This window comes from Hemitrygon akajei, chromosome 5 (genome assembly GCF_048418815.1).
Source record: "Hemitrygon akajei chromosome 5, sHemAka1.3, whole genome shotgun sequence".
NCBI lineage: Eukaryota > Metazoa > Chordata > Chondrichthyes > Myliobatiformes > Dasyatidae > Hemitrygon > Hemitrygon akajei.
This window is the reverse complement of record NC_133128.1, coordinates 158,769,395-158,790,312: the sequence shown is the minus strand read 5'-3', so window position 1 is coordinate 158,790,312 and position 20,918 is coordinate 158,769,395. Positions and strand designations below refer to the sequence as shown.

Sequence of the window (20,918 nt, the reverse complement as noted above, 5' to 3'; positions counted from 1 at the left end):
AACATTAAAAAAAAGCTATTAAATCCTTTTTCAAGAAATATTAACATAGTTATGGGGCTAGATCAGGGAGTGGGACTAATCAGATAGCTCTTTAAAGAGTTGTCATAGCCACAGATGACAGAACAGCTTCCCACGATTCCAAATACTATGTAAAATAAAAATTTGAATCAACTTTTGAGGTTAGAAAAAGGGATGCCTACTGAAGCAAAGAATTTGGATCTATTAGTCCCATTTTTATGCACAGCCTGCAGATAAAAGCAACCTAACCTAAGTTAGGTTGTGCTTCATGACCATTTAATGCATGCAACAGAAAATTAGTCCAAACATTCCTGATCTGAGATCATGCTGTATGTTTCTCTGACATCATTCAAGCTATCACTAGCTCTGAACCACACATTACGTAGAAAAAGTGAAGCTATTGAGTGAAACATCATTAAATGCTCAGAGAACTTCACACCACCTTGTTGCATTTGTCTACTTAAAACAACGCTGATGTTATGAAGATATCTGACAGGAGAGCTTCAGAACTGACTGCAGACAATTTAATCACCTTCCAAATTTTACAGAAATATGTTTAAACTGAAGGAACTACAACTTTCTCAGCTGGGGACTGGCGGGGAGCAACCATTACTGAAGGTATTGTGATAGCCATGACTAGCCACATAGGGTCCTCAGGGCAGGAAGCAAAGATCTTCATTGCAAACATCTATGAAGTGACTACTTTGAGATGAGTCTTCAGAGACACCATTGCCCTTCACGGACTCTGACAGGCAATTTACTTGCAGGTTTGGATTTTCCAAGGCTGTCATCACAGAAATATGAAACGCTGTGGAATGACACTCTGATTGCATTTCACTCTCAGTGGAGATCAAAGTTATGTTGGCTTTCCAAATTCCTCAGCACTCTAACCTTCCAAGTAGTTGCAACAGACTTTTGCTTGCCTCCCAATTTATTTTCCCCCCACTGCATTGGAGAGATCACTTGGCATCGTGTTCACAAGGAGAGACATTCACAAACTTGGATTTCACTAACAACCAGGTGGCATCTTGTGTACTGTGAGCCAGCATTGCTGGGCTACAAGGGTGCAGGCAGTTAGATCAGTGTGTAGCAAATTGTTGGAATCTGCGTCCGTTTGAGCTTTGTCCTGTCAGGACTACAGGAGCCCTTTGTTTTATTATTTATTCATTCATGGAATGTGGATATCCCTGGCAAAGCCATACTTAATGTCCCCTTCTACTATTGGTTTGAACTGGAGTGACAAGGGATTGGTGGGTTTTCATGTGTAGACAGATTGGGTGAGGTTGGCAGATTTCCTTGTGTATAATATCTGGGTATAATCCAACACAACGTTGTTTCTCAGGTATTTTGGTAATTTTTGTGACCTTTTTGAGGGGTATCAGAAAGAGCTATACAGATATGTTCAAAATGCCAAAAAAAAAGGGCGAAATCCGTTTCTATGAATTGTCTCAGACATGAGGTACTGCAGATGCTGGAAATCCAGAGCAAAGCACACGATGTGCTGACCTGCTGAGCTCCTCCAGCACGTTGTGTGTGTTGTTCTGTGAATAGCCTCAGCTGGCTTGATGCCTTTCCTTTCAAAGCTGCAAAGTAATGCATGTCTGATTAACTGAACAATGTTTTATTCCCCCCCCCCCCCCCACCCCGCAACCATTATAGAGCCTGATCGGAAAACGAATGCAACATTAAAAAGATGTGTTTATGTTTGTTGCAGGTGTTACCCATGCATCAGTGTGGGCTGCATGCATCTCTTATCTGAGTGCTGCCGTCCCTCCTGCATTGAGAACTTCTACTCAAGGAATCCTACAAGGGCTCCATTTAGGTTTGGGCCGAGGCTGTGGTGCTATGGTGGGAGGAGTAATGGTGAATGCCTTCGGTAAGTCATATCCTGTACAGACATATCAGTGACTGGGAGAGAGCTGTTCATTATTTATCTGACGAAGCAGCTTTTTATCCTAATTGTCCTTCTTTCAAGCTGCCTCAAATATTCATGAAGTTGAAATGCTTTGACTAATTTAGGGATTAGTTTGTCATTCCTCCTATAATAAAATTGCAAAGCTTCATCCTCTCACAATTAGTGCACTAAATTTAGCATTCAGAGAGAGCTTATTATTAAGTTAACTTGGGAAATCTTCTTCGCTTTTGCATGCTGTTTTATTCTATCATTAAAATCTAATCCCTGCTGAATTGGCTTTTCTGATATTCTTGACAAAACACCTACTTTATGCATACAGTTTATTTAGAAATATTAAATGTTCATAATTGAGAATAATATCCCCTGCAATATTCTAAAACATCACAGTAATAATGGAACAAGTATTTTTTCAGGGGAGGTCCTTAGTATCTACGGCAATATTTGCCCACATAGGATGGCTCAAAGACATGAGGGCAGGATGCCTGTTCACCTTGCAATGGAGGCATCCAACGAGGAGAAGTGTGATGCCATGTGGAATCAACAGTCAGACCATTACATTAATGACTCAGTTATAAATTCCTCAGGATGCCTGCTATGATCTAAACGGAAAATAAAAATAACCTTGATCACTGAGTAAATATACTGACTAAAACAGTATCGAGCCAGGAAAATCCACACTGGAAAATGATGCTGGTGAGTTAGTAATAGGGGACAAAGAAATGGCAGATGAACGTAATGGGTACTTTGCATCTGACTTGACTGTGGAAGACACGAGTAGTGTGCCAGAGGTCCGTGAGTGTCACGGAGCAGGAGTGAATGCCATCGCTATTACAAGGGAAAAACTTCAAGGCAAGCTCAAAGGTCTTGAGGTGAATAAGTCACCTGGGCCACCTGGATTACACCCCAGAGTCCTGAGAGAGGTTGCTGAAGAGATAACAGATGTTCTGGTCATGATCTTGTGGGAGTGCTTGGGAGAGTCTGTTACTAAGGATGAGGTTTCAAGGTACTTGGAGACTAATGATAAAATAAGTCAATGTCAACATGGTTTCTCTGAAGGGAAATCTTGTCTGACAAATCTGTTAAGAGTTTTTCGAGGAAGTAACAAGCAGGGTGGACAAAGGAGAGGCAGTGGATTTTTAGAGGGCATTTGATAAAGTGCCACACATGAGGATGCTTAACAAGGTAAAATCCTATGGTGGTACAGGAAAGATACTGGCATGGATAGAGGAATGGCTGACATACAGGAAGCACCGATTGGGAGTAATAGGGGCCTTTTCTGGTTGGCTGCCAGTGATTAGTGGTGTTCCTCAGGAGTCAGTAATGGGACTGCTACTTTTCACATTGTTTGTCAATGATTTGGATAATGGAATTGATGGCTTTCTGGCAAAGTTTGCAGATGCTACGAAGATAGGTGGAGGGATAGGTAGCAATGTGATTGCAGCAGGACTTTGACAAATTGGACAAAAGGGCACAAAAAGTGGCAGATGGAATACAATGTTGGGAAATGTATGATAATGCGGAGTGAAAGGAACAATAGTGCGGACTATTATCTAAATGGGGAGAAGGTTCAAACATCAGGGGTGTAGAGAGACTTGGCAGTCCTCGTGCAAGATGCCTAGAAGGTTAATTTACAGGTTGAGCCTGTGGTAAAGAAGGCAAATGCAATGTTGGCATTTATTTCAAGGGGGAATAGACTATAAAAGCAAGGAGATAATGCTGAGCCTTCATTAGACACTAGTCAGGCTGCACTTAGAGTATTGTCAGCCGTTTTGGGCAGCATATCTCAGAAGGGAGAGTCCAGAGGAGGTTCTCGAGGATGGTTCCGGGAATGAAGGGGTTAACATTATGAGGAGCGTATGGCAGCTTTGGGTCTGTACTCACTGGAATTTAGAAGAATGTGTGGGGATCTCATTGAAAACTATGAAATGTTGAAAGGACTAGTTAGGGGGGATGTGGAGAGGATGTTTCTTATAGTGGGGTATCCAGAACTACAGGGCACAGCCTCAGAATTAGGGGTGAACTTTCAGAACAGAGGTAAGGAGGAATTATTTTAGCCAGAGACTAGTGAATTTGTGGAATGCTCTGCCAATTCTGTGAGCATTTAAGGCAGATGTTGATCTTTTCCTGATGGGTCAGGACTTCAAAGGATATGGTGAGAAGGCAGGTGTATGGGGCAGAGTGGGATCTGGGATCAACCATGATGGAATGGCAGAGCAGACTTGATGGGCTGAATGGCCTAATTCTGCTCCTATGTCTTATGCTCTAATTCAATGGTCAATTCATGCACACTTAGTTGATCAAAGCTAAGGCACTTTGAAAGGCTGGGCTGTGAGACAATTTAAATGAATCATTTGTTCCATTGTTTCTGTAGCATCTTTGGTAGAACTATCCATTTTTACCTCCCTTTTCTTTGCTTATGGCTGCACAGACATGACCATTTTAAATATGCATCTAATCTTCTTTTGAAAGTTTTGCATCTTGTCTACTTCCATATCACTTTCAGGAAATGTATTGTAGATCATGAACTATCAGTTCTCTTAGGTATACTTGTACCAGGCAACGGTAAGCAACAAATTACTTCATCTTTGGCTGTGCCAGCCCTATAAAGTCTAATAACATACTTGACTGCAATTACCTTCCAGTTTTACAGGTTGAAATAAATACCCTAAGGGGATTAGTATCAGAGAATCAGTAAACTCACGCATGGTAAAGGACATGAAATAATGTAAGGCAAAAATAAAATCAGTAGAGATGAACAAAATAACTACTTATTAATAGCATCCTTTCTAACATTTCTTGTTAAAACTGTTCAATTCAATTTATTGTCTTCCATTGCAACGTACCTGATTACAATAACAAAGAGAGTGATGTCACCTGGAAGTAATCTTCCCCATTTTACATTTGTGCAGTTGTGAAATGATATAATCTGCACTGTCCTATAGAGGGCAAGGGAAATTTAGTTTTAACCTCTTTCAGGGTTTAATCTGTTCTCTGGGATTTGATCAAGATGAGTTTGACCTGTGTTCTTCAAACAAGTTCCTTCTATGTGGTTTGTAAGAGACATGTTTTTACCTTAGGGGTGAAGTCATAATCTGGCACTAATTCAGATCTAAAACGAGGTGAAGCTTTGTTTTTGATTTCCTTACACACGGTCTCACAAAGCCTAGAGGAGCCAAGAAAATCCATCAAACCTGTAAACAGTTCACCAAAAGGTCTGACAACTTTAAAATGTTGATATCAACTCCAAGTTAATATCTCCAACCAGGGGCAAAGTGATTATGTTTAATTCTTTTTCATTCTCTTGCTGTTTAAGTTTGTAAAAAAACATTTTTGGATTAGTGTATAATCTAAAATCAGAATCTCTTGGTATTTGAAATGGAAATAGACACAATGTACCCAATATATCAACACAGTTGTCCCTGATGACCACACCTGCAATAGGTGCATCCAGCTGCAGCTCCTATCAGACCGAGTTAGGGAATTGGAGCAGGAGCTGGATGAACTACGGATCATTCGGGAGGCAGAGGCAGAGATAGATAAGAGTTATCGGGAGGTAGTCACACCGAAAAGACAGGAGGTAGGCAAATGGGTGACAGTCAAGAGAGGCAGGAGGAGCAGACAGAGAGAGAAGAGCACCCCTGTGGCCGTTCCCATCAATAATAAGTATACCGTTTTGGATACTGTTGGTGGGGATGACCTACCAGGAACAAGCTGCAGTGGTCCTGTCTCTGGCACTGAGGTTGGACCCTCGACTAGGAAGGGGAGGAGGGAAGAGAAGAGAGCGGTATTGATAGGGGATTCTACAGTCATGGGGGCGGATAGGAGATTTTGTGGGGAAGATCAGGAGTCTCGGATGGTATGGTGCTTCCCTGGTGCCGGGGTCCGAGACATCTCAGATCGGGTGCAGGTTATTCTCGAGAGGGAGGGCAAGAATTCAGATGTTGTGGTCCATGAAGGGACCAACGACGTGGGTAGGATGAGTGAGGGGGTCCTGCGTAGGGAGTTCAGGGAGTTAGGTGCGAAGCTGAAGAGCAGGAACCCCAGGGTAACAATCTCAGGATTGCTACCTGTGCCACGTGCGAGTGAGGCAAGGAACAGAAAGATTATAAAGATTAATACGTGGCTGAGAGGATGGTGCAGGAGGGAGGGCTTCAGGTTTGTAGATAATTGGGCTTTGTTCCAGGGAAGGTGGGATCTGTTCCGAAGGGACGGTTTACACCTGAACTGGAGCGGTACTAACATTCTTGCAGGGAAGTTTGCTAGTGCTTCTTGGGGGGGTTTAAACTAAATTTGCAGGGGGCGGGGATCCAGAATGTGAGAGAGGATAGCGAGAGGAAGAATAAAGGACAGGTGGGGACTACACGGTTCCGGAATATTAAGTGTGTAGTAGAGAAAGGTGAGGCGGAACAAGTGATAAGGAGGACACATGTACAGAGGGATGGTCTGACGAAACATGGAGTTAAATGTGTTGAAAGAATAAGTAAATTTAGGAAGGACAACAAAATTCTAGGGGCGTATAGCCCGATGGGAGTTTGGGGAGCTGGGTTAAGCACAATAGGCAGCGATTCAAACAGAGAGAGGAGAACTGGGCTAAAAATTCTATATCTGAATGCACGAAGTGTCAGAAATAAGGCGGATGAGCTTGAAGCCCAGGTGCGAATGGGTAACTATGATGTTGTTGGGATAACGGAGACATGGCTGCAGGGAGATCAGACCTGGGAAATGAATGTTCAAGGGTATACGTGCTATTGTAGGGACAGAAATGTGGGCAGAGGGGGTGGGGTGGCCCTGTTGGTGAGGAATGAGATTCAGTCCTTTGCAAGGGGGGACATAGGGTCAGGAGAAGTAGAGTCTGTGTGGATAGAATTGAGGAACAGTAAGGACAAAAGGACCCAAATGGGTGTTGTCTACAGGCCACCAAACAGTAGCATGGATATTGGGTGCAAGTTGAATAGGGAGTTAACATTGGCATGTGGCAAAGGTAATGTCGCAGTAGTTATGGGGGATTTCAACATGCAGGTGAACTGGGAGAATCAGGTTGGTGCTGGACCACAGGATAGGGAGTTTGTAGAGTGCCTACGGGATGCATTCTTGGATCAGCTTGTACGAGAGCTGACCAGGGACAAGACTATTCTGGATTTAGTGTTATGTAATGAACAGGATTTGATAAGCGATCTTGCAGTAAGGGAGCCATTAGGAGGTAGTGATCATAATATGATAAGTTTTTATCTGCAATTTGAGAAGGATAAGGGCAGCTCAGAGGTGTCAGTGTTGCAGTTGAACAGGGTAAACTATGGAGCCATGAGGGAGGAGCTGGCCAAAGTTGACTGGACGGATAGCCTAGCAGAAAAGACAGTGGAACAGCATTGGCAGGTATTCTTGGGAATAATGCACAAGGTGCAAAATCAGTTCATCCCCCAGAGAAGGAAGAATTCAAAGGGGGGAAAGGGGCCACAGTGGTTGACAAAGGAAGTCAGAGATTGCATAGCATTAAAAAAAAAGGAAGTATGACAGAGCTAAGGTAAGTGGGAGGACAAATGATTGGGAAATTTTTAAGGAACAACAGAACTTAACTAAAAAGACAATACGGGGAGAAAAAAATGAGGTACGAACGCAAGCTAACCAGGAATATAAAGGAAGATAGCAAAAGCTTTTTTAGGTATGTGAAGAGAAAGAAGATAGTTAAGAACAATGTTGGCCCCTTGAAGAATGAATTGGGTGAAATTGTTATGGGAAACAGAGAAATGGCAGAAGAATTTAATGAGTACTTTAGATCTGTTTTCACTAAGGAAGACACAAGCAATCTCCCAGATGTATGGATGGGCCAAGGACATAGGGTAACAGAGGAAATGAAACAGATTGACATTAGGAAGGAAACGGTGATGAGAAGACTCATGGGACTAAAGGCTGACAAATCCCCAGGTCCAAATGGTCTGCATCCTAGGGTACTAAAGGAGGTGGCCCTGGAAATTGCGGATGCATTGGTAATCATTTTCCAATGTTCCTTAGATTCAGGATCAGTTCCTGAGGATTGGAGAATGGCTAATGTTATCCCACTTTTTAAGAAAGGAGGGAGGGAGAAAACAGAGAACTATCGACATGTCAGCCTGACATTGGTGGTGGGGAAGATGCTAGAGTCCATTATTAAGGATGAAATAGTGGCATATCTAGATAGCAGTGATAGGATTGGGCCGAGCCAGCATGGATTTGCCAAGGGTAAATCATGCTTGACTAATCTGTTAGAGTTTTTCGAGGATGTAACCAGGAAGTTAGACAAGGGAGATCCAGTGGATGTAGTGTACCTCGATTTTCAGAAGGCATTTGATAAGGTCCCACATAGGAGATTGGTGGGTAAAATCAAAGCTCAGGGCATCGGGGGGAAGACATTGACATGGATAGAAAACTGGTTGGCAGATAGAAAGCAAAGGGTAGCAGTGAATGGGTGTTTCTCGGAATGGCAGGTGGTGACTAGTGGGGTGCCACAGGGCTCAGTATTGGGACCACAGCTGTTTACAATTTATGTCAATGATTTGGATGAAGGCATTGAAAATAACATCAGCAAATTTGCTGATGATACTAAGCTGGGTGGCAGTGTGACATGTGATGAGGATGTTAGGGGAATTCAAGGTGACTTGGATAGGCTGGGTGAGTGGGCAGATACTTGGCAGATGACATTTAATGTGAATAAGTGTGAGGTTATCCACTTTGGGAGTAAGAACATGAAGGCAGATTATCATCTGAACGGTGTAGAGTTAGGTAAGGGAGAAATACAAAGAGATCTAGGAGTCCTTGTTCATCAGTCACTGAAGGTGAATGAGCAAGTGCAGCAGGCAGTGAAGAAGGCTAATGGAATGTTGGCCTTTATTACAAAGGGAATTGAGTACAAGAGCAAGGAAATCCTCTTGCATTTGTACAGAGCCCTGGTGAGACCACACCTGGAGTATTGTATACAGTTTTGGTCTCCAGGGTTAAGGAAGGACATCCTGGCTGTAGAGGAAGTGCAGCGTAGATTCACAAGGTTAATTCCTGGGATGTCTGGACTGTCTTACGCAGAGAGGTTAGAGAGACTGGGCTTGTACATGCTGGAATTAAGGAGATTGAGAGGGGATCTGATTGAAACATATAAGATTATTAAGGGATTGGACAAGATAGAGGCAGGAAATATGTTCCAGATGCTGGGAGAGTCCAGTACCAGAGGGCATGGTTTGAGAATAAGGGGTAGGTCATTTAGGACAGAGTTAAGGAAAAACTTCTTCTCCCAGAGAGTTGTGGGGGTCTGGAATGCACTGCCTCAGAAGGTAGTGGAGGCCAATTCTCTGGAAGCTTTCAAGAAGGAGCTAGATAGGTATCTTATGGATAGGGGAATCAAGGGATATGGGGACAAGGCAGGAACCGGGTATTGATAGTAGTTGATCAGCCATAATCTCAAAATGGCGGTGCAGGCTTGAAGGGCCGAATGGTCTACTTCTGCACCTATTGTCTATAACATGTTATGGAATGTGGTAATCCCAAAGATTTATAAGTGCATATATTACAGAGATGAATTTAAGAAATTTTGGAGAAATTAATAAAAGAGCAATATTATAATCACTGTAATATCTCTGTAGAAAACAAATATTCTTTAACTTTTAGTGAATTTTGAAATCTCAGAATTCAGCATTGAAATTTTATATCTGTCTAACAGTTGTTTGAAACATTTGACTTCATTTTCCAATATCAAATAGTAGTAGACAGGGAGATTGAAAATGCCTTGGACATAGTAGGTACATCTTTGTTTAAAGGCTGAGAGATAAATAGACTTCACTATTAACCCTTCCAACACACAGGTGTTAAGAGGGAGACCAACCTTTTTCAAGTTATGTTCCAAACCTGAAGGAAATAATAATGCAAACAATAGTGTCCTCAGATTTATTCTTACCCTAGCAAAATTTCTGAAACTGATTAAAATCATTGATACTTTTCATGGAAAAGGTACTACAGAGGAGCATTGTCTGAAAATTAACTCCTGGTTGATGATGCTAAATATGCTGTTTAGTAATATTGTCACATGATGTTCTGCCTCTGAAATTCATCTTACTTTAGGCATATGTGTTTCTGTTTGCTCTGTAGTACTGGGAAAAATACCAATTTTGACATTATATTAATGCTGCAAATATAAATAATCAATAAATTATTGAACAAAAGCATCAAATATAAATTTAATTCATTGGCTACAACACTTTTGCTGTTCTCATTTACAGTTCTGTTCCTTCCATCTTCACACTTATAGAGATGCTTGTTTCCAAATGTTTCCTTGGAGAAAAGCACAGATGGGAGTTAAGTTCTGCTCCTTACATTTGGTTCCATTTGGAGAAATCTGTGTCAAAAGGGAGGATTTGTGGCATGGGCCATAGATAATAACTTTCAAAACAAACTTACTTTCTCTTTTCCCAGGCCTGACACATGTTCTCAGGCCTGAAATGCTCAGTCTTTCTCTTGCCCCAGACGCTGCTGAGCATTTCCAGCTTTTGTTTTGGATTTCAAACATCTGCAGTTTTGTTCAATTTTAATTTAAACATTTTTATTGCCTCTGATGAAGTTTTCAGATTCAGCTTTGCCGTAGAGATATGCCAAGTAAACTTTGGGCAATTCCCTGCAGATGAATAGAGCATTAAAAAGTGAACTTCCTTGAGCACTGAGGGTGCCCGTGTTATCAGAAAAATGATAAACTTCAGAGATGCACGAAAAGTAATTAGAGTGGAGCAGAGTGGGTAGATGTTTGACTGCAGCTCAGTTGATTAAGATACTTGTGTGCTCTTTCGTAATTGATAGAAGCTATAATGAATGGTCAGCCATGTCCTGTTTGGTTGGGTTTTTGCTTCTTTTTCAGAAGGTTAAGGATTCCAGTCCCATCTTGATAAAAGGTGTGTAGAAATAAGGGCAGACTTTCCAGTTAGAGGAGTACTGGTGTTGGTACCTTTTTATAAGGCATAAAAATATGTAGACCTCACAGCTCTCTCAAATCCCATTACTGTCACTTAGAACGAGAACAGGGGACTTTCTAACATCCTGGTCAACATTTATCTTCAATCAAATGCCCTGGTTATCATTTACTACTGATCGCAGGAGGATACAAAACAGATTGTTGCATTTCTCACACTGCAATGGTGATGAGACTTCAAAGGGAGCTCCAATGTAAAGTCATTTGGAATGTCTTGAATAAGTATATACGTAATTGTGATCTTATTGGAACAGCAAATAGCAAACTACCAGGTTAAAATTGCTACTGAAGTTAAAGGGTTTTATGCAGTGTGATTTCATTTGGAGTGTTACTAGATTTTAATTCAACACCCATTAAAATGCCTCTTACTGGTGTATGGTAAAACACGGGTATTGGTAAGTGAACTAGACGTGACATTGTGTGATTCTGGATTTCAGGTGCTCCACAAACGTTCCGTGGCATTGGAATGGCCTCTTTGGTGATTCTCCTACTTTTTGCCTTAATCCAGTGGTTGGCAGTGCCCGATGAAGATGAAGGTATTAGTCAATATTAGATTCAATGAGTAGAATCACAAAACAAAGTCATTTAAAATTCAGGATTGTCTAGTGCTTCCTATGCCATTTCAGGGAATCATGCTGGGCCTGACAAACCTTTCCTTTTTGCCCTATCCATCCCTCTCTCTACCCCTGCACAGCCCTCTTGCCCTCACCTTCCCTCGACAAGTCCCGTACTCCTCTCTCTCCTGCTCCTGCAGCCCTCCCACTTCTGTTCCTAGATTCCTGTCATTCCTACAATCCTCCCACTTGCACACTTTTCCCTATCCTCCTTCCTCTAACACACACAACCTCTGCTGCAGATCCCTTGCCCCTATAAATGAACATATGGAAGACCAGGGGAGAGAATGTGCTGGTTAATGAGATTAGGTTGTGTGGGCATGTGCTAGCTGACAAGGTAGGGTGAAGGCACTATTGCTGTGCTCACACTCCCAAGCCACTTCCCTTCGTTTCTCATTCTCACTCCTCTCCTGTGTCCTTCCCACAGCCTCTCCTGATCATCTCTGAACAGCACCCCAGCCAGTCCTATGCCCCTCTCTCTCTCCCTCATCCCCGCTACTCCTGCTTCCCGTTGGCGCTCACAATTCCATGCTCCTTCTGCTTCCAGAAGCCTCCTGAATCCCCTTTCCATTCCCACTGCTATACCCGCAACATCTCTACTTCTGCGCCATCTTCCTCTCCCTTCTCCCCCCAATTTCCGCCAAATCCCACTAATCTGTCGTTAGGTTCATTGCTGACTGTAAAATACCCTTTAATGTAGGTAAAAGGCAAAAAGAGATTGAGTTGAAGGGCTATAGAAAAGGGGAAATTGTTCTGGTTGGATTGTTCTGCAGGGGAGCTGGCAAGGATCTGATAGGCCTTGTGCCTCATTTATGTCACAAGTACATGAGTGACATAAATCAAAAATGTTGTACATATAATGGTCAAGCAATCTTGCAGGTTGTCATTGGAGTGAAATATGAAAACTGCCGTAGCTAACACTTGCAGAAATGTACCTTTAGTTATTCTGCTGCTGAAACAAAGATGGTGCAAACTCTAGTGGAATTTGTATGCACTTCAACAAATGGGATGTGTTTAGTTTAACCCAGATTTTATCAGAATAGATCATCTGAATATACACCAAGTAGTTCTCTCGAATGAGTTCATTGAGTCATATACTAGTCCTATTTCTATATTAGGTTAATAGCCTTCTGTGTCTTGGCATTTTCAAGTACCTATTTAGTATGTGCATGTTGTGAGAATATCTGCCTTCACCACCTCTTCGGGCAGCCCATCCCACACTCCAATTATTCTTTGTGTAGAGAAAAATTCTCCCTCAGATCCCCTCTAAGCCTCCTACCTCTCACCTAAACATGCCCTCTTATTTTTGATACCACCACCATGGGAACAAGACGTTTACTATTAACTCTGTCCATCCCCCTCACAATTTTATCTATCTCTATCACATTGCCCCTCAGCCTCTGCTCTGGGAAAATAAACCCAGCCTCTCCACATTCTTCTTTAAAACTGAAATGCTCCAATCCAGATAGCATCTCAATGAATCTCCTCTGCACCCCTCCAGTACATCACATCTCTCCTATTGTGTGGTGACCAAAGCTGCTCATAATTCTCCAGGTGTGTTCCAACCAAACTTTTATAAAACTTGATATGATATCCCAGCTCTTAAAATTCTCTGCTATGAAAAATGAAGGCCAGCATCATAAAGAAATTATATTATCTATTTTCCAAACTGCATGTAACTGTATCATGTGGTTCACAAGTAGAAGTATTTGCTCATTCACCAGTTCTGGTGAAGGGTCTTGGTTCTGAAAAGTTAACTGTTTTTCTTTCAGCAGATGTTCCTTGACGTGCTGGGAGGTTTCAGCATTTTTCGGTTTAATTTCAGGCCTCTTGCATCAGAAGAGTTTTTGCTTTTCCTTTACTGCTGAGGACAGAAGGTTGGCTTGAGCAGCTTGTGATGAACATGCAACACAACAGCCAATTTATATTCCCCCTTCAAAATTAGATTTTGCAGCTGTTACTATGAGCCTATTTAACTACCTTCCAGATGATTTACTGCCATGTAAAACATTCTGTTTCAAAAAATGGGAGTACTTTTTAATCCTGTCTCTTTTTGACCTTGTAGAAAAGAAGATGCTAGCAGAACGGATTCCAGTCCCATCCAGCCCCGTTCCCATAGCGACTATTGATCTTGTACAGCACCACTCGGATAGCATTATGCCCCATCCTGAAACTAAACTCCCTCTGAAAAAGACCAAGTACCAAGAGGAGCAGGAAGATGTTACAAAACCAGCCTGGACCGTCAGCTCATCGCCTTGGGTCAATATTGTGTTTGCCCTTTATCAGGTTATTGAGATGGCAAAGCTGGCAAAGGCAAATGCACCAATTCAGCATCAAGTTCTACAGGTTAGTTTCATTATACAACAAACACCACTCTGCTTGTATTCATTTTAAAAGATTTTACAATAGAAATAGTGAACACCCTCAACTTTTGGTAGACTTCCTGTGAATTCAGCAAAGATATCTGGTGTTCATAAATAACAGCAGCAAACAGGGAACACCAGACTAATATCAATATTAGGGAACTTATTATTCTCCTTAGGCATTCTGTGGGGTCAAGCATGATGCTTTGACTCCAGTTGTGTGGGCTCTGAGGCGTTGGTGAGATTAGCAGATTGCTACAGGAGATGCTTAGTGGGGTAGGTGGCTGGATAGTTCTGTCAATGCAGTGCTTCTCCCAGTTTCATGTTTGGCTTCTGCATACTCTTGATTTAAAAAAAATCCCAAAATTCCTACTGCCATTCCATATGCTGCTCCCCCATTTCAAGCTGGCATGAAGCATGAACTTTACATTGGTTTTCAAGGGTTTGTCTTGTCCATACTGCACCAACCGCCGCCACTGGGCTATAAACGTGCAGGAGCAGTGTGTGGTTAAGTGCCTTGCTCAAGGACACACATGCTGCCTCAGCTGAGGCTCAAACTAACAACCTTCAGATCACTAGCCCAAAGCCTTAACCACTTGGAAAGTTCTTTTAGTCTTACAGTAAGAAGATCATGGACATTGAGGAGTAAGTGTTCTGTGAATGAGAAAAGGAGAAATTTCTTCATTACAGATGTATGTATGTTTGGTGTTTTCTGCTGCTCCTGAGGGCTCTTTTGCTGACTATGTTTAAAACCTAGGTCGAACGATTTTTCAGTAGTAGGGGAAAGATTAGTGCAGGAAGATAGTTTTGAGGTAGAAGACTGGTAGTGGTTATATTGAGTGAAGAAGACTATTGCTGAATGACCTATATTAACTCCTATTTCTAATATTCTTTTCTAACTTTACAGAGGTCTTCTGATTTTCTGTTTTATAGATTGCTTGTTTTGAATCAAAACATTGAGTGAAAATAGCTGCAAGGAAGTTTCCTTTACCAAAATTAAAATATTGTATTTACTAATTATTGATTTAGTAGCAGTAAGTAACATATTATGAGTGATTACCTTTACAAAATATAATGCTGGAGACTGTCAGCTGCCATTAGCTATGTCCTTGGTATCTTCTCCAAACCTAGTTCACCCATTTCTATGTGGTGTTACTGGATAATAATGCTCCTGTAGGTGAGGGAGGGAAATAAACTGCTACCTGCTTGAAACTGTGTAATCTTCACTGCAGCTTATAGTTTAACTCTAGAATATAATCTTTCATTCTGCAATTGTTAACAACTTCAATATATTTCCCAGTCTTAACAGAATATGCTTCCTGTCTTCCTCTGTCTGCCTCCTTACAGCAGTTGTTTTCCTCAACATGCTTAACTGTGTAACAACTGGTCAGTGGTAACTGCTGGTTAGTGGTAACCACATACAGATTAATGTTGTGCCAGAAGTTAGAGCTCAGTGGCACAGCAGTAAGTGAGGATTTCTCTGAGCCTGGGAAAGAAATTGGAATCTCTGAGGAAAAATATACTTTTATTTAAATCCGGTGTCATTTGGACCATAAAACCATAAGAAGTAGGAGCAGAAGTAGGCCATTCAGCCCATTGAGTATGCTCGGTCATTTCATAATGGTTGTTCCATTTCCCTCTCAGCCCCAGTCTCCTGCCTTCACCCCGTATCCCTTCATGCCCTGACTAATCAAGAATCTGCCTTAATTATACCCAATGACTTCATTACAAATATTAGGGAAATATTGCCTTCACAGCACCCTGTGGCAACCAGAGAAATTTAAATGGACATCCCTCTATTCTGCCTGTACTCTCCCACCACAGGAAATATCCTCTCCAAATAAACTCTGATGGAGGCCTTTCAATATTTGATAGGTTTCAATGAGATTCCCCCACTCAATCTTCTGAATTTCAGTGAGTCTAGGCCCAGAACCATCACTTAGTCCTCATTTGGTAACCCTTTCATTCCTGGAATCATTCTCATGGCTCTCCTCTGAACCCTCTCCAATCTCCACATCATTTCTTAGATAAGGGGCCCAAAACTGCTTACAAAACTTCAAGTGAGGCTTTACCAGGTTTTTGTGTTATAGTGCTCTTGAAATGAATGCTAACATTGCATTTGCCTTCCTTACCATTTACTCAACCTGCAAATTAACCTTTAGGGAATCCTACACAAGGACTCCCATGTTCCTTTGCACCTTGGTTTTCTGAATTTTCACTCCATTTAGAAGGTTGTCTACACTTTTATTTCTTCTACCAAAGTTCACGATGAGGCACTTCCCAATGCTATACAGTCCACCCTCCTTATCCATGAGGGATTGGTTCTGGGACCCCTCGCGGATACCAAAAATCACGGATGCTCAAGTCCCTTATTCAACCTGTCATAATGCGGTGGTCCTTAGGACCCAGCAGAACCCCAGAACTTATTTAACTTGTCTCAGTGCAGTGGACATTAGGACCAGCAGTGGGCTCTGAATTCACAGTGTTTCTGTTCACGAAAATAATCACGATCACGATTGAAAATAAAGTGGAAATAATAAAGCAATCGGAAAGAGGTGAAACGCCATCGGCCATTGGAAAAACGTTAGGCTACGTCGGTCAACGATCGGAACAATTCTAAAAGATAAAGTGAGATAGGCCCTGCCCCAATGAAAGTTACAATTATTACTAAGCAACACAGTGGTTTAATTATTGGGTTTTGGGTTTTTGATCCTCCACATCAACCCAGCACGGTGGAGAGCGCACTCGGGAGCGATCTGTCACTGGATCGAACTCGACTTTCCAAGCCCGGCATTGAAACACACGTTCTTAAGCATTTTATATGCATAGAAAGGTAAAATATATACTATATACTAAGACAAACGTTTGACTAACTGATGCTAAATAATACCGGATGTACCTGTTCCAACTTACTTAGTAAGAGAACTTCCGATTTTTTTCAATCCCGATCCACGGTAACCCACGCACATCCTCCTGTATACTTTAAATCATCTCTAGATTACTTATAATACCTAAAACAATGTAAATGCTATGTAAAATAGTTGTTATACTGCATTGTTTAGGGAATAATGACAAGAAAAAAAGTCTGTACGTGCTTCAACAAGTGCTGGAAGAGCACTTCCGGGTTTTCTTGATTTGCGGTTGGTTGAATTCGCAGATGCGGAATTCGCGGATAAGGAGGGCCGACTGTATTCCATCTTCCACTTCATTGCCCATTCTTCTCATTTGTTGGTCTTTCTGCATTCTCCCTGCTTCAATACTACCTGCCCCTCCACTTATCTTCATAGCACCCGCAAACTTTGCCACAAAGCCATCAACTCTGACATCTAATTAATTGGTATACAGTATGATGTAAAAAGAAGCGGTCCCAACATAGACCCCTGTGGAACACCACTTGACACTGGCAACCAGCTACAAAAGGCTCCCTTTCTTCCCACTCATTTCCTGCTACAAATCAGTTAATGCGCTATCCATGCTAGTGTTTTTTCTGTATTACCATGGGCTCTTAACTTGTTAAGCGGCCTCATGTGCGGCACTTTGTCAAAGGCCTTTTGAAAATCCAAGTACACAACATCCACTAATTCTCCTTTGTTTGTCCTGTCTGTTGCTTTTTTCAAGTCAAGTTTATTGTCATTTAACTATATACATGTATATACCATATAACGTATATAGAAACGAGATGTTTCTTCAAATCAAGGTGCATAGCATAGTAATACACATAACACACGATACCTTAGGAAAGCAAGGATAAAATCTACAGATGAATCACACATAAATAACAAAGTGTATTAATATTAAGACAGACAGACAGACATACTTTATTGATCCCGAGGGAAATTGGGTTTTGTTACGATCGCACCAACCAAGAATTGTGTAGAAATATAGCAATATAAAACCATAAATAATTAAATAATAATAAGTAAATTATGCCAAGTGGAAAATAAGTCCAGGACCAGCCTATTGGCTCAGGGTGTCTGACACTCCAAGGGAGGAGTTGTAAAGTTTGATGGCCACAGGTAGGAATGACTTCCTATGACGCTCAGTGTTGCATCTCGGTGGAATGAGTCTCTGGCTGAATGTACTCCTGTGCCTAACCAGTACATTATGGAATGGATGGGAGACACTGTCCAAGATGGCATGCAACTTGGACAGCATCCTCTTTTCAGACACCACCATCAGAGAGTTAAACGTTGTAAGGTTAACCAGTGACACTTGGAATACAATGCGGCAGGGAGTTCAGAAGTCTAATGGACTGGGTGAAAAAACAGTTTCTCATCCTGACCGTTCTTGTTTTAATGCATCGTAGTCTTCTGCCTGATGGTAGAAAGTCAAAAGAGGTTGCTGGATAGATGGGTAGGATCCTTAATAATACTCAGGGCCCTGCATACGCTGCGCTCCTGATAAATGTTCAAAGACTTCCAACAGATTTGTTAGGCAAGATTTTTCCTTAAGGAAACCATACTGACTTCAGCTTATTTTACATGTGCTTCCAAGTAACCCAAACCAACACACTTAACAATCAACTGCAACATCTTCCCAACCATTAACTGGCCACCTCTACAGCCACCTCTTTCACCACCCTGGGGTTTAACCGTCTGGTCCAGATGACTTATCTACCTTCACACCTTTCAGCTTCCCAAGTACCATCTCACTGGTAATGGCAACTTCACTCACTTATGCCCCCTGTACTCTCAAACTTCCAGCATACTGCTAGTGACTGAAGCAAAATCCCTCAGAAACTGATTGGAAAGCTGAGCCTACTGGGCCTGAACACCTCCCTCTGCAACTGGATCCTAGACTTCCTGACTGGGAGACCTCAGTCAGTCCAGATCGGGAGCAGCATCTCCAACACCATCACACTGAGCCCAGGGGCTCCCCAGGGCTGTGTGCTTAGTCCACTGCTGTTCACTCTGCTGACCCACAACTGTACTGCAACACACAGCTCGAACCACGTCATCAAGTTCACTGATGACACGACTGTGGTGGGTCTCATCAACAAGAACGACAAGTCAGCTTACAGAGAGGAGGTGCAGCGGCTAACGGACTGGTGCAGAGCCAACAACCTGTCTCTGAATGTGAACAATACAAAAGAGATGGTTGTTGACTTCAAGAGGGCATGGAGTGACCACTCTCTGCTGAACATCGACGGCTCCTCAGTAGAGATCGTTAAGAGCACCAAATTTCTTGGTGTTCACCTGGTGGAGAATCTCACCTGGTCGCTCAACACCAGCTCCATAGCAAAGAAAGCCCAGCAGCATCTCTACTTTCTGCAAAGGCTGAGGAAAGTCCATCTCCCTCCCCTCCATTCTCATCACATTCTACAGGGGTTGTATTGAGAGCATCACTGCCTGGTTTGGAAATTGCACCATCTCGGATCACAAGACCCTGCAGCAGATAGCTGAGAAGATCATCGGGATCTCTCTTCCCACCATCACGGATATTTACACTACACGCTGCATCCGCAAAGCAAACAGCATTATGAAGGACCCCATGCATCCCTCATACAATCTGTTCTCCCTCCTGCCATCTGGCAAAAGGCACCAAAGCATTCGGGCTCTCACGACCAGACTATGTAACAGTTTCTTCCCCCAAGCTATCAGGCTCCTCAATACCCAGAGCCTGGACTGACACCTTACTGCCCTATTGTCTTGTTTATTATTTATTGTAATGCCTGCACTGTTTTGTGCACTTTATGCAGTCTTGGGTAGGTCTGTAGTCTATGTAGTTTTATTTTCTGTGCTGTTTTTTTACGTAGTTCAGTCTAGTTTTTGTGCTGTGTCATGTAACACAATGGTCCTGAAAAACGTTGTCTCATTTTGCTATGTACTGTACCAGCAGTTATGGTCGAAATGACAATAAAAGTGACTTGACTTGAAAATACTTATTCAGTTTGTCCGCCATTTCCTCGTCCTGCATTACTACCTCTCCAGCATCATTTTCCAGCAGTCCAGTATCTACTCTGGCCTCTTTTACTCTTAATATATTTGAAAAAAACTTTTGATATCCTCTGTTATTATTAGCTAGCTTACCTTTGTATTCCATCTTTTCCCTCTTTATGACTTTTTTAGTTGCTTTTGTTTGGTTTTTAAAAGCTTCCCAATCCTCTTAACTTCCCAATAATTTTTTTTTCTCTTATTTATGCCGCTTGGTTACCGCTGCTTTTTAAAAAAATTAAGTGCAGTCGTGAACAATAACCAGATCAGAAATGCTGATCAAGTAGTTCCCAAAGAGAACTCTGAGAGACCAATCAGATGGTTCACTGCTGCTCAGCGATAAATCACAAAAAAATCATATGTACAATTAAGAAACATTAAAAAATAGTAGAAATACTGGAGTCATGATGATCATAATGAAGTCTGCTGGAGAGAGACATTTATACACAAGCTGTCCTCCATAATTCAGAGAGATTGAAGGATAAGGTTACAGGGTGACAAAACGTGGCAGGAGAACTTGGTACTTGTCAATGCGGCAAACCCAGAGGTTTTCAGATGTGACACTCCAAAAACTGCCAGGATTCCTATCTATGAGATAGCATTACATCTCAATAGCAACATGATCCAGGAGGGAAGTGGAGAGCCTGTGCTATGCTAGCTGAGCAGTTAGTAGGCAGCTGTGTGCTTAAAGTAAAGGCAGCTTCCAGATCACTTGCAGCATATTCTTCCATGTTTCTTCACAGCATAAAAGGCCATTCCAACATATTAAATCTATGCTGGCTCACAGAACAATCCCATTCCCCCACTAATTTTCCCTGTAACCTATCCTTCTGCCACTCACCTACACACCAGGGACAATTGACTAAATTAACCTGTTGAACTGAATGCCTTTCAGAATGTGAGAGAAATCCAGACCACCTAGGGGAACACCTTCACGCAGTGGGAGAACGTACCAACCCCACATACAGCTTCAGAAGGCTTGAACCCGGGTTGCTGCAGTTCAACTCCACTGGCCATGTCCACGGTGCAACCTGGGAATCCATCCAAATGGAAAGATGCAGTCTGCATTGCACCATGTACCATGTTGGGTAGTTG

The 20,918-nt window shown here is 42.1% G+C and overlaps 1 protein-coding gene across 1 annotated transcript in view; it reads left to right on the top strand.

The window, feature by feature from the left end:
• Window positions 1-20,918, top strand: part of mfsd6b (major facilitator superfamily domain containing 6b) — a 66,490-nt gene that overhangs the window by 41,238 nt on the left and 4,334 nt on the right. The window contains exons 4-6 of the mRNA XM_073046981.1: window positions 1,733-1,894; window positions 11,351-11,449; window positions 13,593-13,873. Coding sequence (XP_072903082.1) covers window positions 1,733-1,894; window positions 11,351-11,449; window positions 13,593-13,873 — 542 coding nt within the window. The remainder of the gene's footprint in view (window positions 1-1,732; window positions 1,895-11,350; window positions 11,450-13,592; window positions 13,874-20,918) is intronic.